General features: G+C 34.1%; 1 protein-coding gene across 1 annotated transcript; it reads left to right on the forward strand.

Moving 5' to 3' along the window:
* Positions 1–5,841: 5,841 nt before the first annotated feature.
* Positions 5,842–6,813, forward strand: LOC149018787 (zinc finger BED domain-containing protein RICESLEEPER 3-like). The gene has a single exon (XM_089153968.1). It carries the CDS (start codon positions 5,842–5,844, stop codon positions 6,811–6,813), a length of 972 nt encoding a protein of 323 aa, XP_089010094.1.
* Positions 6,814–21,803: the final 14,990 nt, after the last annotated feature.

Raw genomic sequence — 21,803 nt, forward strand, 5'->3', positions numbered from 1 at the left:
ATCATTACCAAAAAAAAGTATATATATATATATATATATTAGTTAGAAATGAACGTGCAAAGGCACGTTAGTCTAAAAAGATCCCTTTCAATTAATAAAAGGATAGGAGTGGTAGATAATTTGTAGGCTTGTTAGAGGCTATAGAATATATATGGTCCATTAGTATAGTAATTTTGATTTATTACTGAAGCTAAGAAATACAACCATTGATATGCATTTACATATTGTACTAAGAACTTTTTTGATTTACAACGATAAAATTATGTCCATATTTCAAATGAGTATTAGATTTTTGGGACTTATCGACAAGAGAACACACACGACAACCAATCTATGGTGCACTTTTTACCATGTTGGATCTCCTATTTTTGTCATTTACATGGAAAGGATGAGAATATATGAATCAAAATTCTTTATCTAACAAGCTCCACTTTATCTTGGATTGATTAGTAATCATATCAAATAATTAAACAAAATTTATTATTTTCTTTTCATTTTTATGTTACCTAGAAAAACAAATAAGCTAAAAATGGGTAATATGAAGTAGTGCACATACGTTTTTTCTTCTACTAACATTGGAGAAAGCTAGCAGAAGTTCTCTTATACTAAGATAAGTAGCAAGCCTGCTTAGATTAGAATTGTGACCTAAAAAATAATAAAAATAATATTCTATAAACAAGGGGAAAGAAAGGTTAGATAAAATGTTAAAATGCTAGAGAAAGTGAAAATACAAAAAAAATAAAATAAATCAAATAAAAATAAATTATTAAAAAAATTGTATTAAACATGAGACAAAATTGAAAATGATGTAATAAAAATATAAAGAGAAAGTGACAATACAAAGTTAAAAAAAAAACAAAAAAAAAAATTATTAGACATGAGACAAAATTGAAAATAATGTAATAAAAATATAAATTGTTATAAATAATATTTATTTATGGATGTCCATTATTCCCAAAGAGATTTTATTTCCAATTGAAGATCTCAACTATCTCATGATGCAATATTGGTGATTCACATTCCCATATTATTGAATATCACAGTCATCTCATTACACAATGTTGGCAGTCAATATTTTCATTTTATGCACTTTCTATCTTGGGCGACAATCTATCATTATATATCAAGATTATCTTATTGTGTGTATGAATCATATATTGTATTTATTTGTAGGTTCTAATATTAACATATCAGAGAAGATGTTAGTTCCATTATAAATATGTAATGACTATCTCAATAGAAGAGTTGAATTCATATAGTCTTTTTTCTTTATATTCAATATATCTTTTTTATTTTATAACATGTTATCAGCACGATTCCGCTCGGAGTAATTTCATTTTGAGAAGAGAGACGACATATTATATGCTATTATGTTTTCTATTCCAATGAGAAAATGATGATCGCCCTCCTCGCATGTTTATGTAAACAACGGAGTTTACCATGCCATCTTGTAAGGTAAGTGCATCGTGATAAAAATGTATTGGTTTTATTGAATCTAAGAATCAAACAAATAATAAGATATTATGTTGCCTTAATGATTGTGGTTTGTCATTAACCAATCTAAACATAATGGTTTTATTTATTGTATATAGTGGTTGATTGTTTTGCACTACAAACATTATTAAATGCATATGAATTTACAAAATTTGAAACTGTAAATTAGTATAGTTCTGCAGATGCGCATGAAATTGCAAGATTTGAAACTGTAAATGAATACAGTTCTACAGATGCACATGAAATTTCAAGATTTGAAACTGTAAATTAGTACAATTCTATAGATACAATTGAAGTTGCAAGATTTGAAACTGTAAAATAGTATAGTTCTGCGGAAGCAGAAGTTGCAAGATTTGAAACTGTAAAGTAATACAGTTTTGCAGATGCACTTGAAGTTGCAAGATTTGAAACTGTGAATGAATATAATTCTGCAGATGCACATGAAGTGACAAGATTTGAAACTGTAAATAAGTACAGTTCTACAGTTTTAAAATTAATTATCTATTGAAATTATATGGAGAAACTATTATTGATAAAGACTTGCCAACAAACTTTCAAGCTTCAAATCTATTGTTACAATAACAATATTGTAAAAGGAGTTTTAAGAAATACTCTGAATGAGATCATGCCTATTTGTGGCTAAGTAAAATAATTGACTATTAATGAAAAGTCATGAAACTCGACTTGTTGGTTCTGCTCCATTCCCTATTCCCTGAAGTGAATGCAACAATTCATGATATGTCTGAAAGAATAGAAAATTATAATTATGGTAATGACTATGGAAAAAGACGAGGCAAAAGACAGAATAATTAACGTCATTATGATGGAAATAAATAAGAGAATAATAAGGATTCTTAATATAACTCTTCAAGAAGTGAAGATAATATTTGTTATCGATGTAGTATGAAAGCCATTAACATGTATCTGTCGTACTCTACAATATTTAATTAAGCATTGTCAAGCCTTAATTAAATAAATAAAAATAATGTGGAGATAAATTGAATTTTCCAAAATCATGATACTTGGAGCAATTTTTGCCTATAAAATGGTTGATTTTGATGGCCTCACAGATATTACACATCTAGATGTTGTAAACTCCTTTGAAGATAATAATTGAAGATTTGATTATGTTAGTTGAGTTCAAATAAAATAAAATAAAAATTATATTAGTTTGTAATTTTTTTCTTTTCAAATCTCATTTTATATGTTAGTTAATCTTAAATTTAATATTTTTATTTTCTAATTTTTTTATTGATTTCTATATATCTTTTGATTTATTTCATTTTGATGAAGAATGTGAATATTCTCTTATATGCTACGACGCATAGTATACTTGAGAAAAAAAATCCATATTTCTCTTATTTGATGATGCGGAAACCAATGCTCATATAATAATTGGTAGTACAACATTGATTGGAAGCTCCGGAAGAACTAATCTATTATTATCTGGAAGATAAATTGGCTATTGATAATACATTATTTTATATTAAGTCTAAAAGAAACTTATCAAGTTTCAAAAATATATGTCAAAATGATTGAGACTACAAATGATGGTAAAAGTGAATATTTATGCATTACTATAAAAAATTTTAGACATTTTCTTCCAGTTTGTACTACACGAATATTCGCATGGTTGAAACACATGCTTGAGTAAATCAAAAGAACATTGATTCCAATAGTTTTATTATTTGGCAATGATCGGTTGGACCATCCCGGATCAGATATGATGCGAAAAATTATTGAAAATTCATTTATCATCCATTGAAGAACCAAAAATAAGTGGACAGATTCTTCAATTAAGTGGAAATCTAATAATAAAAATTAACCCATAAATAAATTAACTCATCCCCAACAACACAATAACCCCCCCCCCCCCCCTTAGTAGATGCTCTATAAAATGACACAGAGTCATATGAATCACAATTTGGTATTTCGAGTGTTTCTCAATAATGGATTAGACATATTTATGGTTTAAGTAAATTGTCTTGATAATGTTTGAATTTAATCTCAAGCAGATATTGATAACAATTAAGACACAAGGGAAAAAAGGAAATCTATTATTAGATATTCACCAGCTAAAGTTGAAATTGAACATTCTGTGTTTTTTAAACGTATACAAGGTGAAATATATGGGTCCATTCACCAATCATGTGGACCATTCAGATAATATATGATTTTAGTAGATGTATCTATAAAATGGTCATATGTATGTTCATTATGAAGTCGCAATTTGGTATTTACGTGATTGTTTGCTCAAATAATGAGATTAAGAGCATAATTTATGGATTATAAGATAAAAACAGTTTGTCTTGATAATATTGCTGGTGAGTTTACATCTTAGGTTTTATGATTCTTATATAACAACTGAGATCACAGCTAAATAACATGTTTCTCATGTTTATATCCAAAATGGTTTGGTAAAATCATTTATTAAATGTCTATAAGTAATAGATAAATCATTGTTTATAAGAACAAAGCATCATTTGTACGCATCAGGTCAAAAGGTTGTAATAAATTCTCTCTATTATGATTGGCTTATGATCAGAAGCCAAATATTTCTCATCTTAAATTTTTTTTATGTGCGGCTTATATTCTAATTGCTCTACTACAGCGCAAAAATATGAGTCCCCAAATAAAAATGAGAATATATGTTGAATATGAATCTCCTTATATAATTGAATATCTTGCTAGGGTTAAGGGTGTCAACTATGGACCGGAACCGTCAAACCGTACCGGACCGCGCCGCCTAATACCGGACCGTACCGGACCGTTTAAAATTCGGTCCGGTACGGACCGAAACCGAATTTGAAAATTAGGTTCGGTCCGGTTTCTGTTTCAGATGCAAATACCGACGGTACATAACCGAACCGGACCGAATTTCTAGGTATTATTTTAATTTACATTCCAGTTAAGTTTGCCCTTGGTGCGATGATTTCTCATTGTCTGTGACTCTGTCATTCACTCTTCCTCTCGGCGTCTTCGCCTCTTCAGAGTCTCAGACTCTTCAAGTTCGAGTCTTCAGGTTCAGACGTTCAGTCTTCTGTCTAAGTCTAACTTTACAGTTCACTCATCTCTCTGAGACTCTGATTCTCTCATCTCACATCTCTCAATCTCTCATCGTCATCGAGTCATCGTCTTCGTGAGGCATTTTGAGGCTAAAGAGCAGAGATCATGAGGCTGAAGAGCAGAGGAGTTTTGATTTCTTGAGCCGGAACCTGAAGTCGTGAGCCTGAAGGCCCTGAACCAGATCGTAGGTTCGTATGATTTCTTCTTGCTGCTTCTGTTCTTCTTCTTCTTGAGGCTAGATGATTCTACGGTTTCTACCATTTCTGCCTGTTGCAATTTCATAGATTGCAAATTAATAAACTTCATTGAAAACCCAAGGAAGCCTGAATGATTCATGCGATTGATAATAACATGTGGAGAGATTACTCAAATCAAAAGCGGGTAGTTATAACTTCATTTTTATTCTTCTGTATTTAAGTGGGGAATTCTAGCTTTAAACTTCATATATAACATACCTTTGCTTCTTGGTCATCTTCTCTTCTTCTTTTAATTCCCGACTGATGGGGGTCGAGTCTTGATGGGGGTTGGGTTGGATCGTTTTCACAAGTATATAAATGAAGAACAATTATAAATTTAGCAGTTAGGTTTTCTATTTGGACTTTTAGAAGTTCTCTATTTATCTTGTTGTTTCATAATTGAAATGATTCAGTTCTCATTGCAGAACCCAATTTGACTGAAGCGGTAAGGCAATTGGAACCCTTGATGCCTTGCAAGAGTATTTGGACCACAGAGAGCATAATCAAGTAAGGAGGAATTCGGTCAACCCTGTCAAGTTCATTACTTCATTTTTTCGGTCAAGCAGCTCATATATTGTTTATTTGTTTACAATGTTCAGAATCTTCAGATCATTGCTGGGAAAACATAAACAAAAAGCCTTATTCGGTTATTCCCAATTCCCTGCGGAAGTCTAAACAAATTTCAAGTAAGTTTCTCAAGTCAAGATCTTTGTTAAGTGTTAAGAGATGAAAAATTAAGATTTAAGAGTGTTCTGGTTTCTCTTTTAGGGTTAAATTGAATTAAGATTTAGTTTTCCTATATGTATCTTGTCAAATTGAATTTTTGAATATCATGTATCAATGTATGTACTAGCTTGAACAGGAGAATTTTTTCTTTTTTCTATTTGTGTGCCTTGATTAGGGGAATTTTTTCTTTTTCTTTTTCTATTTTTGTGCCTTTTTGTCATAGTTGTTTTAAATTGTTGGTATTGGTGTTGGATGATTGGATCTTGGTTTAATATATTAGTAATACAATATTACATTTATGATTTTTTTGTGTGTTTTAATGACTATTGTTTTTGTTACTCCAACAAGGCACAAGATGAAAAGGGGTGCGTCTGAGGTTGTCAGGTCTCATAATGTTTCTATCTCAAGTCCTTTTGAACCTTCAAGCCCTGAGACCGAAATACCTACTGAGCCACCTAATTTCCATGAGCCTGAAGGAACCCAGGATGATGTTAGACATGCTTCAGAAGTAGAACCAAATCAATCATGCAAAAGGGCCAAGACTAAAACAGCCCTATGTTGGACAAGTAATTGGTTCAAAATGATTGATCCAGATAATGAGAAATGTTTAGATGGAAAGCCTAGAGCAGAATGCACAAAATGTGGGCAATTATTTATGGCTGACCCCCAAAAAAATGGGACTAGTGGTCTTAATAAGCACATGACAAGGTGTCCTAAGGCAAATAATAAGGACATTAATCAAATGATATTGCAACAAAATGGTGGGAATTTGGGGATGAGAAGCTTGAAAATTGATTCTACTGTAGTGCGTGATATGGTCTTGGTATTGATAGTCAAGAACGAACTCCCTCTCAGATTCATAGAGTATCCAGATTTTAGGAAATTGATGCTATATATCTATCCTGATTATACTCCTATTTGTAGGAATACTCTCTTGAGTGATATTCATAGAATCTTTAAGAGGGAGAAAGTTTCTATTAGAGAGATAGTGAAGAACTCATCTGGAAGAGTGTCAATCACAATAGATTTATGGACTTCAATAGCTAATGATGGGTACATGACACTCACTGCTCATTATATTGATAGGTCATGGGTTTTGCATAAGAAGTTGATCAAATTTTCTATATTAATACCTCCACATTCAGGTGCAAATATATGTGAGGCTGTTCATAAGATTCTAATTGAATGGGGAATTGAACAGAAGTTATTTTCAGTGACAATTGACAATGCAAGTTCTAATGATTTGGGGGTTAAGTATCTGAAGACCACATTGAATGCAAAGATGCATTGATATGTAAGGGGTTTTTTTTTCATGTCCGATGTTGTGCCCATATTTTGAACCTTATAGTTCAGGATGGCATCAAATTCATTGATGCATCTGTTCAAAAGATTCGAGATAGTATTAAATATATTAAGAGCTCCCAAGCTAGGAAGATAAAATTTCAAGAATGTTGCGAGCGCTTAGGACTTCGTACCAGTAGGGGCTTGCATGGAGATGTAACTACACGATGGAATTCAACATTCCAAATGCTTAGTGATGCTTCATTTTATAGGCCAGCATTTGAGACTTTGGGACTTTCAGATCCGAGTTACTCATTGAACCCTAGCTTAAAGGAATGGGGAAGGATTGCAAAAATTTTAATATTGTTGAAGCCATTTGATAATGTCACAAAGGTATTGTCGGGTTCATTGTATCCTACTTCAAATCTTTACTTTGCTCATGTGGTGGAAATTTATACAGTTTTGAATGATGGATCACTGTTAGAAGAGTTTATGGGAGATATGTTAAATGCCATGAGACAAAAGTTCAACAAATATTGGAAAAACTACTCCTTGATTTTGTCAGTTGCTATCGTTCTGGATCCCCGATACAAGCTGAGTATTGTTGAGCTTTCATATGAATCAGTTCATTGTGGAGACTCTTTTTTAGTGGAGGATGAGGTTCAGCATGTGAAGGGAGCTTTGGAAAAACTGTATGGAGAGTATGCAAGCATGCCAAAAGATCTAGAGTCTTCTCCTGCTTCTTCTTCTTCTTCTTCTTCTGTTGTGACCGATGAGACCTCATGTAAAATTGTCAAGGTATATTATTATTTATTATGCACTTCTTTGAATTTTTGTCATTGTAGGATATTATTGATATTCATTAGTTTTTATGTTATTTAATGCCTTCTATGTAAATTTTGTAGAAATTTCTTATGCGTAATGCAGTGGAAAAAATTTCAAATGGGAAGTCTGAATTGGAACAATATCTTGATGAGCCACGTAAAAAATGGGTTGCCGATTTTGACATTCTTGCGTATTGGAAGGGAGTTGAAAAGCAGTACCTTGATTTGGCACGAATGGCCCGTGATATATTGGCAATTCCTGTGTCAACAGTTGCATCTGAGTCGGCATTCAGTGCAGGGGGTAGGGTAATCGATAGATATCGAAGTAAGTTGCTCCCTAGTAATGTTGAGGCCCTGGTATGCCTTCGGGATTGGATGTATGATGTGAATTTTGGAGGTAATACTTTTTTTCTTCTTATAATCACCAATTCACCATGCTTATCTCATTAGATTTTTTTCATTCCAATTTATTATTCTTACTATTGCTTCTGTCATTTTATAGCTGAACCGGATCCAGATCAAGATACCGAAGAATTATCTGAAGCATTGCAAAATGTTTTTACCATGTATCCAATTCCAACTTCTACTGAATCGTCCACAATTCCTAGCAACCCAGTGTAAGTTTTTCATTTTAGAAATTTTCTTTATTTAAGCAATTATCCCTTTGACCTTTCTTTATTTGTTACATTTTCTTGCCCTCTTGCTTATTTGGTGGATTGTCTGTCTAAGGAATGTATAAGATCCATTGGCAACTAGCAATAAGTTTATTCTATGTGAATTGTCTGATTGGTTTCTTTTGTTTTTTCTAGGTAGCATAGAAGAATACTGAGGAAGGCAAGATGCTGTCTGATTGGTTTTTTTGGTTGTGGCTTTGAAAGTGTTATGTAGACGGGTAGTAAATTGATGGCTGAACCTTATTTCTTGTTAATTGTAATTTCATTTTAGGTTTGTCTGCTTTTTTGTTATCATCATGACTTCATGTCTTTCTTTATCTAATTCTAGGCTGTGATTTGACAGGCTCTTGAGTGAACTTCAATTCCTTTAGCATGAAGTCAATTTGCAAGACCTTCCAGACCATCAGAGTACCTTGGTGGGTGACACCAGTTAGCCATGTTGCAGCTTCAAAGTCTACTCAGATGTGGCGTGTAAACATGTTAGCAGGAGTTATATCATTTTCCTTAGGGTTTTCAATGCTCATTATGGAACTTGAAGCACTTATAAATGTTGTACTTTCAGTTATTTCTCTTTATATTTCACAGGTTGTGCTTGTTTTAGATTGCTTGCTGCCGGCCTGATTGGCCAAGTTGTGGTTTAGTTCAAGACTAGTTTTCTGCTAGTACCGAATTTTAGATTGCTTTCTGGTTTCTGTTAGTTTGCAATTTGTTAGTTTTCAATTTTTAGATTGCTTTCTGGTTTCTGTTGGTTTGCAATTTGTTAGTTTTCAATTTATCTGCAGACCTAGTAATTCTCATGGTGCAAAAATATTCAATTTATCAGCAGATCTTTTAACGCATGGTGCAAAAAATATTCATGCATTGTACGGTCTGGTGGCTCTCCACTTTCTGTTCTGTAAACAGTAACGTTACTACTACTAATTTGATTATTATTGTATAACGAAACTGTACCGAACCGCGCTAAAAACCGTCTTTTTATACCGATTTTGTAAATACCGAAACCGTACCGTACCGTTTAAATTCGGTACGGTACGGTTCTGGTTCTAGGTATTCAATATTGGTACTGTACCGAAACCGTACCGAATTACCGAAACTGACCGATTGACACCCTTAGCTAGGGTAGAAGATTTATTTAAAGCAAGACTTGCTGATTATTATTTTGATGAATTAATTTTTCCAACATGAGGGGGAGAGAATAAATAGTTGGAAAAATAGATTGATTGGAATACATTATCATTATTTTATTTAGATATTCGCATTGAATAATGTGAACTTGAATTTTAAAAGATAATGTATTCACAAAATATTATGAATCAACTGCCGATTTGCTAACCCTGCTAAGAGTTACTAAATCTCATATTCCAGCTGTAAATGCTCCATATGATTGATGTTCCAACATGACAATTTATCAGTACAGATGAAATTAAAACACGTTTAAAATGTGGAAGATCAATCGGTTATAAAGATAAAATCCTATAAAAAGAAAATGAGCAAATGATCAAGATGGTCATATGATGGAGACAATTAATTATAAAAATCGTGAAGACATAACTTTCTATAAAACCCCAGAAGATGTTCAAGTACCTGAAAATAATAAAGAGATCTCGATTAGTTGTCATTGCAAGAAAAAGATGAAACCGAAAATATAAATTGTCGATAACATTTTTACATATTATGTTATTGTTGAAATAATGCAGTAAGATGAGGATCTTGAACACAAATTTGTTGATGAATGTAAATGAAGAAATGATTGGCCAAAACATAAAGACGCAATTCAAGCAGTATTGAATTCGCTTGAAAAATTAAAGTTTTTTGACCTGTAGTCCAACATCTGAAGGTATAAAGCTAGTGGGGGCACAAATGAGTTTTCGTGCAAAAAATTAAATGAGAAAAAGAATGAAATTGTGATATATAAAGCATAAATTATGGCACAAGAATTTTTGCAGAGGCCTGGCATTGATTACATGGAAACATGTTCTCTTGTGGTGGATGCAATCACCTTCAGATATCTTATTAGTTTGGCAGTATATGAAAATTTTGACATGCGTCTAATGGACATTATTACAGCCTATTTAATGGTTCACTCGAGTGTGAAATATATATAAAAATCCCTGAAGGATTCAAAATGCCTAAAGCACATAAAAATTCTTAAGAAGTTTGTTCAATAATGCTTCAAAGATGATCATGGCATATATGGTATAATATCCTTAGTGGATATTTATTAAATGAAAGGTATAAAAATGATCCAATTTATTATTGTGTCTTTATTAAATGATATGCATAAAATTTTAATAAGCGTATATGTTGATATCATAAGAGCTCCTAAAGAGTTTCCAAAAGCAGTAGATTATTTGAAAAAAGTTGAAATGAAAATCTTGAAAAGACAATGTTTTATCTTGACTTGTAAATTGAGCATTTGACGAATGAAATATTCGTTCATCAATCAACTTATACAGATAATATTTTGAAGCTATTTTATATATATAAAATACATCCATTGAGTACCACAATAGTTGTGAGATCGCTCAATATAAAAAAATATTCATTTCGACCCCAAGAAAATAGTTGAGAATCTCTTGGTCCTGAAGTACCATATCTCAGTGCAATTGGGGCATTAATATATCTTGCTAATAGTATAAGACCGGATATAACATTTTCTGTAAGTTTATTAGCAATGCTTAGTTCTTCTTCAACACGAAGATACTGGAATGATATTAAACATATATTTCAATATCTTTGAGGAATTATTGATATGATGTTATTTTATGAATGTGGATATCAACTTACATGTTATGCAGATAAAGAATATTTATATGATCTACATAAAATTAGATCTCAAATATGCTATTTATTCATAAGTGAATGTTAGCTATTTTATGGCATTCAAAGATTATAGCTGTCACTTCTTCAAATCATGCAGAGAGACAATAATGATTCATGAAATAAGTCGACAATATATTTGGTTAAAAATCAATGATACAACATATTAGAGAATAAAGTTTCTCTTTATTTTATGTAAATCCATATGCCCTTATTTGTAATTTCATATGTCCCCTGATCTATGATGTATGATCTTACAGCTATAAATATATTGACTGGTTCATACTTGTAACCAGTGGTTTCAGCAAATCTAACATGGTATCAGAGCCTTTAGTGACCCCCTGTGGTTTTACGGTTGTAATTTCTTGACTTTTGCCTTTTGTTTTCTTGAAACTTGAACTATCTTGTTTCTTGAACCCTTGCTTCTTCTTCACGTTTTGTTTTGGTTTAAGCATGCGATCTTCAACTAGAAGAAGGATTTTCAATAATATTATATGAAGATAATGCTGCATGTATAGCTCAATTGAAGGAATGATACATCAAAGAAGATAGAACGAAACATATTTCACCAAAATTCTTCTTCATTCATGGTTTTTAATGAAATGGTGAAATCGATGTTCAACAAAATTGTTCAAGTGATAATTTAGCAAATTTATCTACTGAGAAATTGCCTACTTCAAATATTGAGAAACTGGTATATGATATTAGAATGTACATACTCAAAGATACTCAATAATGTTATCATCAGGAGGAGTAAAATACGTGTTGCAATCTTTTTCCCTTAACCAAGAATTTGTCCCATTGGGTTTTCCTGGTAAGGTTTTTAATGAGGCAGCTACCAATACTTATTACTTAGATATATATACTCTTTGTCATTCACTAAGATTTTTCCCACAGGGTTTTTTCTTAGTAAGGTTTAACGAGGTACATTATCTATTGATGGACATCTAAAGGGGAGTGTTATAAATAATATTTATTTATGGATGTTTATTACCCCTAAAAATATTGTACTTTCAATTGAAGATCTCAACTACCTTAGGATGCAATCTTAGTGATTTGCATTCCCATATTATTGAGGATCACAGCCATCTCATTACACAATGTTGGCAGTAAATATTTCCATTCTATGCACTTTCTATCTTGGGCGAAAATCTATCATTTCATATCAAGATTATTTTATTGTGTGTGAGAATCATATATTGTATTTCTTTGTAGACTCTGATATCACCATATCAGATGCTAGTTCCATTATAAATATGTAATGACTAATTCAATAGAAGAGTTGAATTCATCTTGTCTTTCTTCTTTGTATTCAATATATCTTCTTTATTTTATAACATAAACATGATAATACAATTAGTTCAGCATTTAACAATGAGAAGCCATTTCTAGATCACTATAAACTTCTTCTTTGCATTCTTTAGTATTTAGTATTTTATGTGTTTTTTTTTATTGGATTATAAACTTTACAGGGGTGTAGAAGATGTCCATGAACGATGGAGAGACTCTTGCTCCAATGTGTGATATTTTTTCTATTACCTATAGTAAAATGATGTACTTGAGAATTTTTACAGTCAACACTGGAAACATCTTGTCTATAAAATTGTCTCAAATGATACAAAGGAAAGTCTTATTGCTTAGCTTAAGATCATTGGTCACCCTAATTCTTATCACATGGTTAATTCAATCAATTGCCAACTACAATCTCCCAGCTGAGAATTTTAGGTGTAAAAAGTTTTGAGTATTTTATCTAGGAACCACAAAAGCAATTTAAAACCCAAGTTTAAATCCTTAAAGGTGGAAATAAACTCAAGTTAAAGGTGAATATACTAAAATTAATAGATCATATTAGAAACAATACCCAAGACTAAATCCTTAAATTCCTTAGTCAGTTTATTAATGAGGAAAAACCCAAAAGGCACAAGCTATCTTAGGCTTCAAGCAATTATAAAAGGTTAAAAAATCACACTCAAATTTCTTAAACAAAATTTCAAAAGGCATTCACCAACATCTAGATATGGAGTTCTCAATCTAAACCCCTTCTTAATCAACTTCTAAAATTTAAACCAAATGATTTTTCGAGCGAATCCTATTGCAACCAAGTTTAGCATACTCTTCTTAATTTCCTGAAGACTTCGAGTAATTTTCATAGTGCAATTACTTTTCATCCAACCGACAGTTGCTGTGTCATTTACAATGGGAGTTACCTGATTACAAATCCAAAGACGAGAATCAAAACCCTTACAATATGCTTCTCTTTCATTTGTCGAGACAGAAGAGTACCAAGAGAACCTTGCTGAGTACCATGTGGATATCCAACCAAGAAGCTCAAACCACCATTGGGTGGAGTAGGGACTTACAGTTATATATGGGGACAGAGGTCTCAAGGGTAACCAACGTGGGACTATTCACCAAACAACTCAAACTTATGGTTGAGAAGGGTTTCTAAATCCATGCTGAGAGAATGAGCACACAAGCCAGCAGGCCAGTGGCAATTGCTACGAGGTGGGCTACTTTGGGCTTAACTGTCAAGTATTTAAGGACATGGGAGTTGGCCTGAACATAAATGATCATCTGAGAAATTTTATTGATTGAAGATGAAGGAGTTGTTTGTTTGTGGGCCAATTATAGAGTAATACCATTTTGTTTTCTATTATTACAGGATCTATCAACTGCCTAATTTTATCCACAGTAAAATGGGAGTGTCAACCTGTGTGATTAGATACTCTTAATACTATATAACATTCAAGTCAGAAAAGTTCAAGCCAAGAAGATGATTGTCCATAAATTTTCAAATGTAAATGCGATCATCTCAGATATTTAGTAAAACTGACATCTACCGTATATTTTTTGAGAAAACAAAACTAGCTCAGACGTACGTACAGCTTTCCAAATTTGGAATGTATTACTTAAGCATACCATCAAAATTGAATAAAGAGTATTTGCATGTGGAAGTTAAAACATAGAAATGGTTCATCCCCATTTCATTTGGACTAATTGTTTTCAATCATTAGGAAGGATCTAATGGTTTTACACAACCAATTAAATGTATTTTGTTTTACAAGCCAAGATTCAGACCATCACATTCACTCCAAATTTCTAGCATAGCATGCTCTCATTTAGGACTACAATCAATCCAAGTTTGAGAGCCATCTGCTGGTCACCTTGTGTTACATACCAAAGTTTCATACTGAATTAAGTTTCTCTTTGGGTGACCGAAGCCATAGCTCTCAATCCAACCGCCGAAATTATTTGAAACTTCTAACAGTTGCTCACTACAACACACAGGCTTCACTTAAAATTAGACTGGTCATACTTCTGAGTATTGGTTTGGTTCAGATCCTAGACTGATAATATCTGTCCTAAATTCTATATCTTTGTTTTTGGGATTTTTGGGGCTAAGTCATCCTAGATCTTAACCTTACACTACAACCTTTATAGCCTTTTTCTTTAGCTGCTTCATTGTGGATATACAAGTTTGGGTTCTCTTCATTGAACAATATAACTGATGAGACTTCAAATAAGGAAACCGAGAAGAAGAAAATACAATAAAAAGCCCAACATCAAAAATTTCAAATTCAATTATTTAGTAAAATTCAATAGACTAGACTAAAAGTTAGAAACAGAGAGAAGGGTCCATCTAGAGAACCGATAAACGAAAGGATGGGTAATTTTCCATTGAACTATCAGAGTCAATCCGAGGATTCACTTGCCTCCATGTAGCCAAGCAAAAGAAGACAGAAAAAGTAATCATAATCTGCTAATCTGCAAATCTGAATCAAGGAGAGAAGATTTAAAAAGACAAGGCAGGGCACTTCTTAGTTGGAGTTATTGAAGTACAGCAAGTACAGCAGGGCAAACAACTAAACCTCTCTAGCATAATTACTAAACCTCTTTGATTTCCCACAGGGGCAAGGAAATGTGTGAGAGATAGGAGCTGCAATAAAGAATAAGTTTCCCACAGGGGCAGGGATATAATGATTGGTTTACTAAACCTCTCAAATGCATACATTAATATAATGATTCCTCAAAATAAAAAGGTCTCAATCCCAATTCACCAAGGCTGCGTTTGTTTGCAAAGGTGGGGTGGGAAAAAAGAGACAGGGACAAAAAACATATGGGTCCCATGTGTAGTGGGGTGAGGGGAGAAGGAAAGGCAAGGAAAGGAAATGATTTTGTAAAAAAGTGATAGTGGTGGGTCCCATTTTTTACTTTTTCTAACTTCCCCACAAAGTCTCACCAAATATGTGGGGTTTTAAATGGCTTGGGGTGGGAAAGTTGGACTGCCACATCACCAGACAAGTTTCCTTGATTCTCACTTTCCCACCCCAAGCAACCAAACAATCTATCATTTTTGGATTCAAGGGAAAAAGTAAGAAATCTACACTTTTTTCAAGAATTTTCGCACCCCACCTTTATTCTAGCAAACAAACGCAGCCCAATATTTTATGTGTGCCTTCACAAGACCAAAACAAAAGAATATAATGATTTACATTCATCCAAATATATATAATGATTTATACCCCTACCATTTTCCAATATAGGTTCTTCATATGCCTAATGAAGAATCTTGATGATTTCTGCTGCTGGCTTAGTCTGCAACATATTGTAACCTGCTCTATTTGCTACTTTACATTGTATAAAGAGAGATTTGCTAGAATTTGACTTGGAAGCATACCTAAAGATCAGTTTTTACAAGTCTGCATGTCTTGCTGAACTAACAGCAATAGGAGCTACTATCTGAAATGAGTTTCCACTTTCCACCATCTACAAGTTGTAGTTGTTCTGACTCCTTATACTCAGGGGTGGAACTAGGATTCAATAGTGGGGGGGTCCGAATAATAAGTTCAGATTGGGGAAGCACCAATGCTTTTTTGCCACACATATTGTGTGGGCCCTTATAAGACCCATTATGGTCACACCTATGAATTATTTTATTATATTAAGAAATATGCCTACATATATTTTGTGGGGCCCACATATATTGGACAAAAATAGATAAATTATTAATAATGGTATTTTTTTTCAACAAGATATAGGTAAATTAAAGCATCAGTTAAAAAAAAATACACGTGACTTTAACCTTAAAAAATTTGCAACCAAAAAAAAAAAATATTTTAGGTAAGAGATGCAAACCAATGGCAGTTAGTTACCTTACAATTATAGACATTTTATTTACAGTATAAAATCAAATAATAAAAATTACAAAATAAATATGAAAACATAGAATATAAAATCAAATAAAGAATAACATAAAAAATAATTAAAAAAGAAAAATAAATAAATTGAAAAAGAGAAAGAGAATGTGCCGAAGCTTTTTTCCCAAATTTTCCTTAATCCGCACTTATAGAATAAATAAAAAGAAAGAAACCGAAGAGAATAAATAGGAAGAAAAGATGATAAATGAGAGAATAAATAGGGATTCAGGGGTTAATTTCCATTAGAAATGACATTTTGAATATTTAATAATATATTTTTGGGATAATTACTATTGCCCCCTTATACTTTGGTTTTATTACTAATCAAACCTCCTTCTTTATGAAATTACTATTGTCCCCCTCACTTCTAAAGGTATTAAGTGGCTGTTAACATCAAATATGAAATGTCGATTTTGCCTTTAAAATTAAGAAGTAAAAAATATGGCATTACCCTCATTTATAAAAACTATATTGCATGTCAATTATATTCTTAAAATCTTATATTTTATAATTAGTTTTGGATTTGGTGGGACCACATACTTATGATTGTTGAAACTTTCACATTCCACTTAAATTTTTCATAATCACCATGATGGAAGTTTTACAAACAAATTAGAATATTAGATTTAATTGATAACAAATTTGGTAACATACATAATGATCAACATATATTAGGTGATTTTCAATTTTCAGCTTTGAATTAAATTTGATATTTCTTAATATTTTAGTTTCTATTTAATTATATCTTTCCTTTATTTGGTGATTTATTTTTAGAGAAAAAAAATCACATCTTTCCTTTATTTGGTAGTTTCTTTTTAAAAAAGAAAAGTGAAATTAAAGTTAATTTTTTCCTATTAAGGGTAGTATTATAACTTGAAAAAAGAGCAAATAAGTAAAAAGATAATTGCAGGGTTATTTTTGGGATTTTGAAAAAATATATAGATGCCACATCATCAGTAAACTGACGGAGCTTAATGGTAGGGGAGCATTAGTAATTGTTGACAAAGTTAAAGGTTGGAATAGTAATTTTAAAAAGTACAGGAGATAAAGTAGTAATAAAATCAAAGTACAAGGGGGCAACAGTAATTATTCCTATATTTTTTTCAAAATTTTTCCTTAACCCACGTTTATAGAAGGAGAATATATAGGAAGAAAAGATATGAGAGAGAAGAGAGAGGAGAATTAATCGGAATTGAGAAGTTAGTTTCCATTAGAAATGGCATTTTGAATATTTAATAATAATTTTTTTTCAAAAATTTCCCTTAACCCACGTTTTGTAGAAGGAGAATAAATAAGAAGAAAAGATGTGAGAGAGAAGAGAGGGGAGAATAAATAGGGATTGATGATTTATTTTTTAAATAGGGATGACATTTATACTCATTATTTTACCTTTAAAATTTGTTTTCAAATTTTGGGGGGGGGGGGCAAATAGTGAAATTTCACATGTGAGAAGAGAAAAAAGCTGAAAAAATGAAGGAAATTAATATAAAAAATGAAAAAACTAAGCAAATAATAACAAATTTAAAAAATCTGGGAGGGGCATGGCCCCCGGCCCCTTAGTGGGTCCGCCCCTGCTTATACTCTTTATCCATTATACTTAAACCTAGTTAAGAGTTCTCATTTGACGTGAAATTGGCCTCCATAGACACACCGTGTATCCAAGTTTGGTTACCCTGATTCATATAAAGCCATTGATATTACTGTTTTCAGGTCTTATCTTTAGTAATTGGAATTCTGGAAATGTCATTACTTATCAAGGAGATTACTGGTTTCAAAACGTAACTCAAACCATGTATAAACGGGTTTTTCATTTTCTTTATGAAAAAACCTGCAGTTACCAAGCCAAATGCATAGAAATTTGAGGGTTTTTGTGAAATCGAAAGAAAAGGACTTGTACCATTTGTTTGGCTGCAAACTTGAATTAAAGAGTTCTGCGACGAATGCAGCAAATATGTAGCCAAAATAAGTCCTTAAATTTTTATTAAAAAACGTTAGAATGTAAAACCGATAATACTAAATAGATCTCACCTAGATGTTGCAGAAGAAGAAGATGGACAACGGTAGACTCACCTAGATGTTGAACTTGCAATTCACCTCAACAATGTTCAAGGATGAAGTTCGTGTGATAGATGTTGATTTTGAAGAAGAAGAAGCTCAACCTGCAAGTGAACTTGTGATACGGTAGCAGGAGCTCAACGATGGAGCTGAACTTTCCTAGGAATGCCGTGCTGAGCTTCTACCAACACATGGAAGCCTTGAGCCGAGTTGGTTGTAGCGGCTCCTTGCCGCAGACTTGTAAAGAGAATTTGGCGAAGGCCAATTCTGAGGTGGATTGGCTAAAGAAAGCAGCCGAAGAGTCAAAAGAGGAGAATGACCAGGTCATCAACTCTTTGAAAAAGGATTTGGAATTGTCAATCAGTTGTGCTGCTGCTGCGGAACGCGAGGCTAAGAAGTAGAAAAAACTTGCTTCTGAGAGTACTAATAGACTCGAGCTTCAAGCCATGGAGAACGAGCGTATGAAGGAGATGGCAGTTCCCAACAAAGCTGAACATTTTTCACAAGATCTTCGAAAGGACTGCATTCGGAAGTATCTGAACAGCGTTCCCTTCAGCGATCTAATGACTCCATTCAATCTTCAAACCTACCGAGCGGGGCAGAATGATGTCTGGAAAGCTATTCTTGAAGCTGATCCTTCCTTTGACACAACTCCCTTTCAGAGTGTTTGCCACAAGGAAGTCTTTGAGAAGCTTGAGCTGCCTTTTCCCAACTGGGTTTGGGAGGAAGAGGACCCTATTCCAACGGATTCAGACATTGAGAAGTATCTTAATGATTCGCTGCCTCTTCCCGAAGAACCCCCAAAGCCTACCTCAGACAAGGATGCTTCGGCCGAAACTGTTAAAGAACAATAGGAAGCTGTCTTTCTCCCCCCCCTTTTTTTTTGTAAGGGTTGGCCCCCCACGGCCTATTGATAATGAAATAGACATTTGCCTTTTTCCTTCTCGAACTCTTTCACTGATTGCCATAAAGCTCTAATAATACTTGCTCAAAGAATTTTCTTTGTTCCCTTTCGTAAAAATGACGTTTTAGGAAAGAGACAAGCTATTATGTAGAGAGACTTGTACCTTAATTGAAGATGGCGCTCGAGACATCAGAGGAATAAGCTCAGGAGCGTTGATTTGCGTTGATTTAGTTCTTACCGAATCCTTTACGACGCTTGGCACCTTTATCTCTCGACTGTTCTCTCTTCATGACGAAGCTCAAACGTTTCCTCGTATTCGCGTACAAATTGTTCTTCCCAAGAAATTGGGAATACTCTTTTATTTAATACTGGTGCGACGGTTGGTATTTGGTAGTATCCTTGTATCAGGTGCACATCGCTCCACGTGGAAACTAAGGATAGTCTTTAAGTTTAGAATTTGAAGCGATGTTATCTCCTGACCATTGATCCTGCATTTTTTGGAATTCGAAACGTCCCTTCCGTTTTAACCCTTGATTAGGCCTTCAACCGTCACCTCACTCCCTGAGGCTATTTAAGTTCCTCCTGGGTGCTTCATCTTTGTCGTCGCTATCTGCAAGTCGTTCTTGTCTGCTAAATTTGCAAAGTAGTGTTTTGCCTTTGCCGCTTCTGTACTCTCATCCTTTGGTGATGTCTCGATCAGAACCTGAACAAGTGAGTTTTCCCTCTGTTGTTTAGTTTTAGCATGAACCTCTTCTTCTTCCCCTTGAGTAATCTCTACAGTAGTATACTTGGGGCTTACTCATTCCAGAAGTTCCTTGCAGTGTCTGTTCTTCAGAAATCTAGGGTTTTTCCCTTTTCTGCTTTATTTTTGCTTGATCTCTTGTACTGACGATGTTTTCTTTTCCTTTGTAGTGCCTCCAGGAATTAACTTGGATAATATTAGGGCGAAATCTTCCAAGAAGACTGCTCTAGTGCTGACGAAGGTTGTTTCTTGTAAAGTGATTGCTGTTGGTGAATCTTCTAAACGCGGGAGATTGCTGTTGGTGAATCTTCTAAAGTTCAGATTCCCACAGCTTCTGCTGGTGCTTCTCCCGTGTCTCCTTCATTGAGGGAGACCGTTCGGTCTTCCAAGGAGGATGTGGCTCCCTTCGTCGTTGTTTGCACTGCCGAAACCCCTGCTGGCGCTACTCTAGAGTCTCTTCCATGATGAAGACCGTTTGGTCTTCTAAGGATGATATGGTTCCTCCGTTCAACGTTCGGGCTGCTGAACGTGACTCTAGTGCTTGTTTGGCATCCTCCTCCAATCCTCCAGCTGTGGAGGTTTTCGAGGAGGTTGAGGATTCTGCTTCTAGGAAGCGCCCTCGGTTAAATGATGATATGTTCCAACCTTCCTGGTCACTGAAGAGGTCTGACTTGGTGACAAGCGATTTTGACAAGGCACTAGAATGGTGCACGTCTGTCCAAATGTCTGCCGAGAGCATAGCCTTCTCTACAGTCCTGGATAGGGAATTTATTAAGTCCCTGGTGACGTAAGTTCCTCTTCATTGCCTTTCGTTCTGAAGATTTTTTTTCTTCTTTTGCTCTTGACTAACTCTTGAGTTGTTGCAGGAGCCTTGCTGGTAATTTCCACAATCAAGTGGAAGCAACTTTTAGACTCAGTAGACTGAGTGATGAGCTTTCAAGGCTTCGGGAAGAATCCAGAGCCAAAGATGTTGAGATTGCTCGTCTTGGAAACAACGCTTGGGAGGTTGCCTGAGTGAAGAATTTTGAAAACGAGCGTCTTCGTTTGGATTTGGATGGTGCCAGGGAGAAAATCCGATAGTTGGAGCGGGAAGTTGAAAAGCTTTCATCTGGGGCGAAAGGGTCTGGAGCTGTATCAACGCCACAAAGGCAAGCTGTTACCCTTTTGCCCGAGTCCCTTCCAACTGATGTTCGCAGGGCTTGCATCTTCAATTGCGGAGGATTTTGTAGGTTGGAGTTTACAGAATTCTTCGCAATCCCCGAGGAAGAGAAACCAATGATGAGAGGACTCATGTTTCCACGGCCAATAGCCATCATATGTCTTCTCGACTCTGTTCTTCTTGACTCTGTATTGCTTCTGAGAAAGTTGATTCGATCCTGTTTTGGAGTTCTTCACGATCACCGATGATGACTTTCCTTCTTGACCGAACAAAGATTGTATTCCAACACTTGTTATCTCATATGTATATTTGATGTAAAGGTTGGCCCCTTCTGGTCGTTTAAAGGAATAAAGAATTAACTTCATCTTTGAACTTTGTCAGTCACTGAGTCTCTGTTGCAGTAGGTCTTAATTGTTTTAAAACAATGCCTTAGAGAATTCCGTAGAAATTCAATAAGTTTGAGAAGGACTCACTCGGGTTTTAAACCGACGCCTTGTAGAAGGTCCCACACGGGTTTTAAACCGATGCCTTTACTTAAGGATTTCCGGAGAAATTCAATAAGTTTGAGAAGGACTCACTGGGTTCCGGCCGCCTGACTTAGGTTTCCGGAGAAATTCAATAAGT

This window comes from Hakea prostrata, chromosome 4 (genome assembly GCF_041222555.1).
Source record: "Hakea prostrata isolate BN-2017 chromosome 4, UWA_Hpros_2, whole genome shotgun sequence".
Classification (NCBI taxonomy): Eukaryota; Viridiplantae; Streptophyta; class Magnoliopsida; order Proteales; family Proteaceae; genus Hakea; species Hakea prostrata.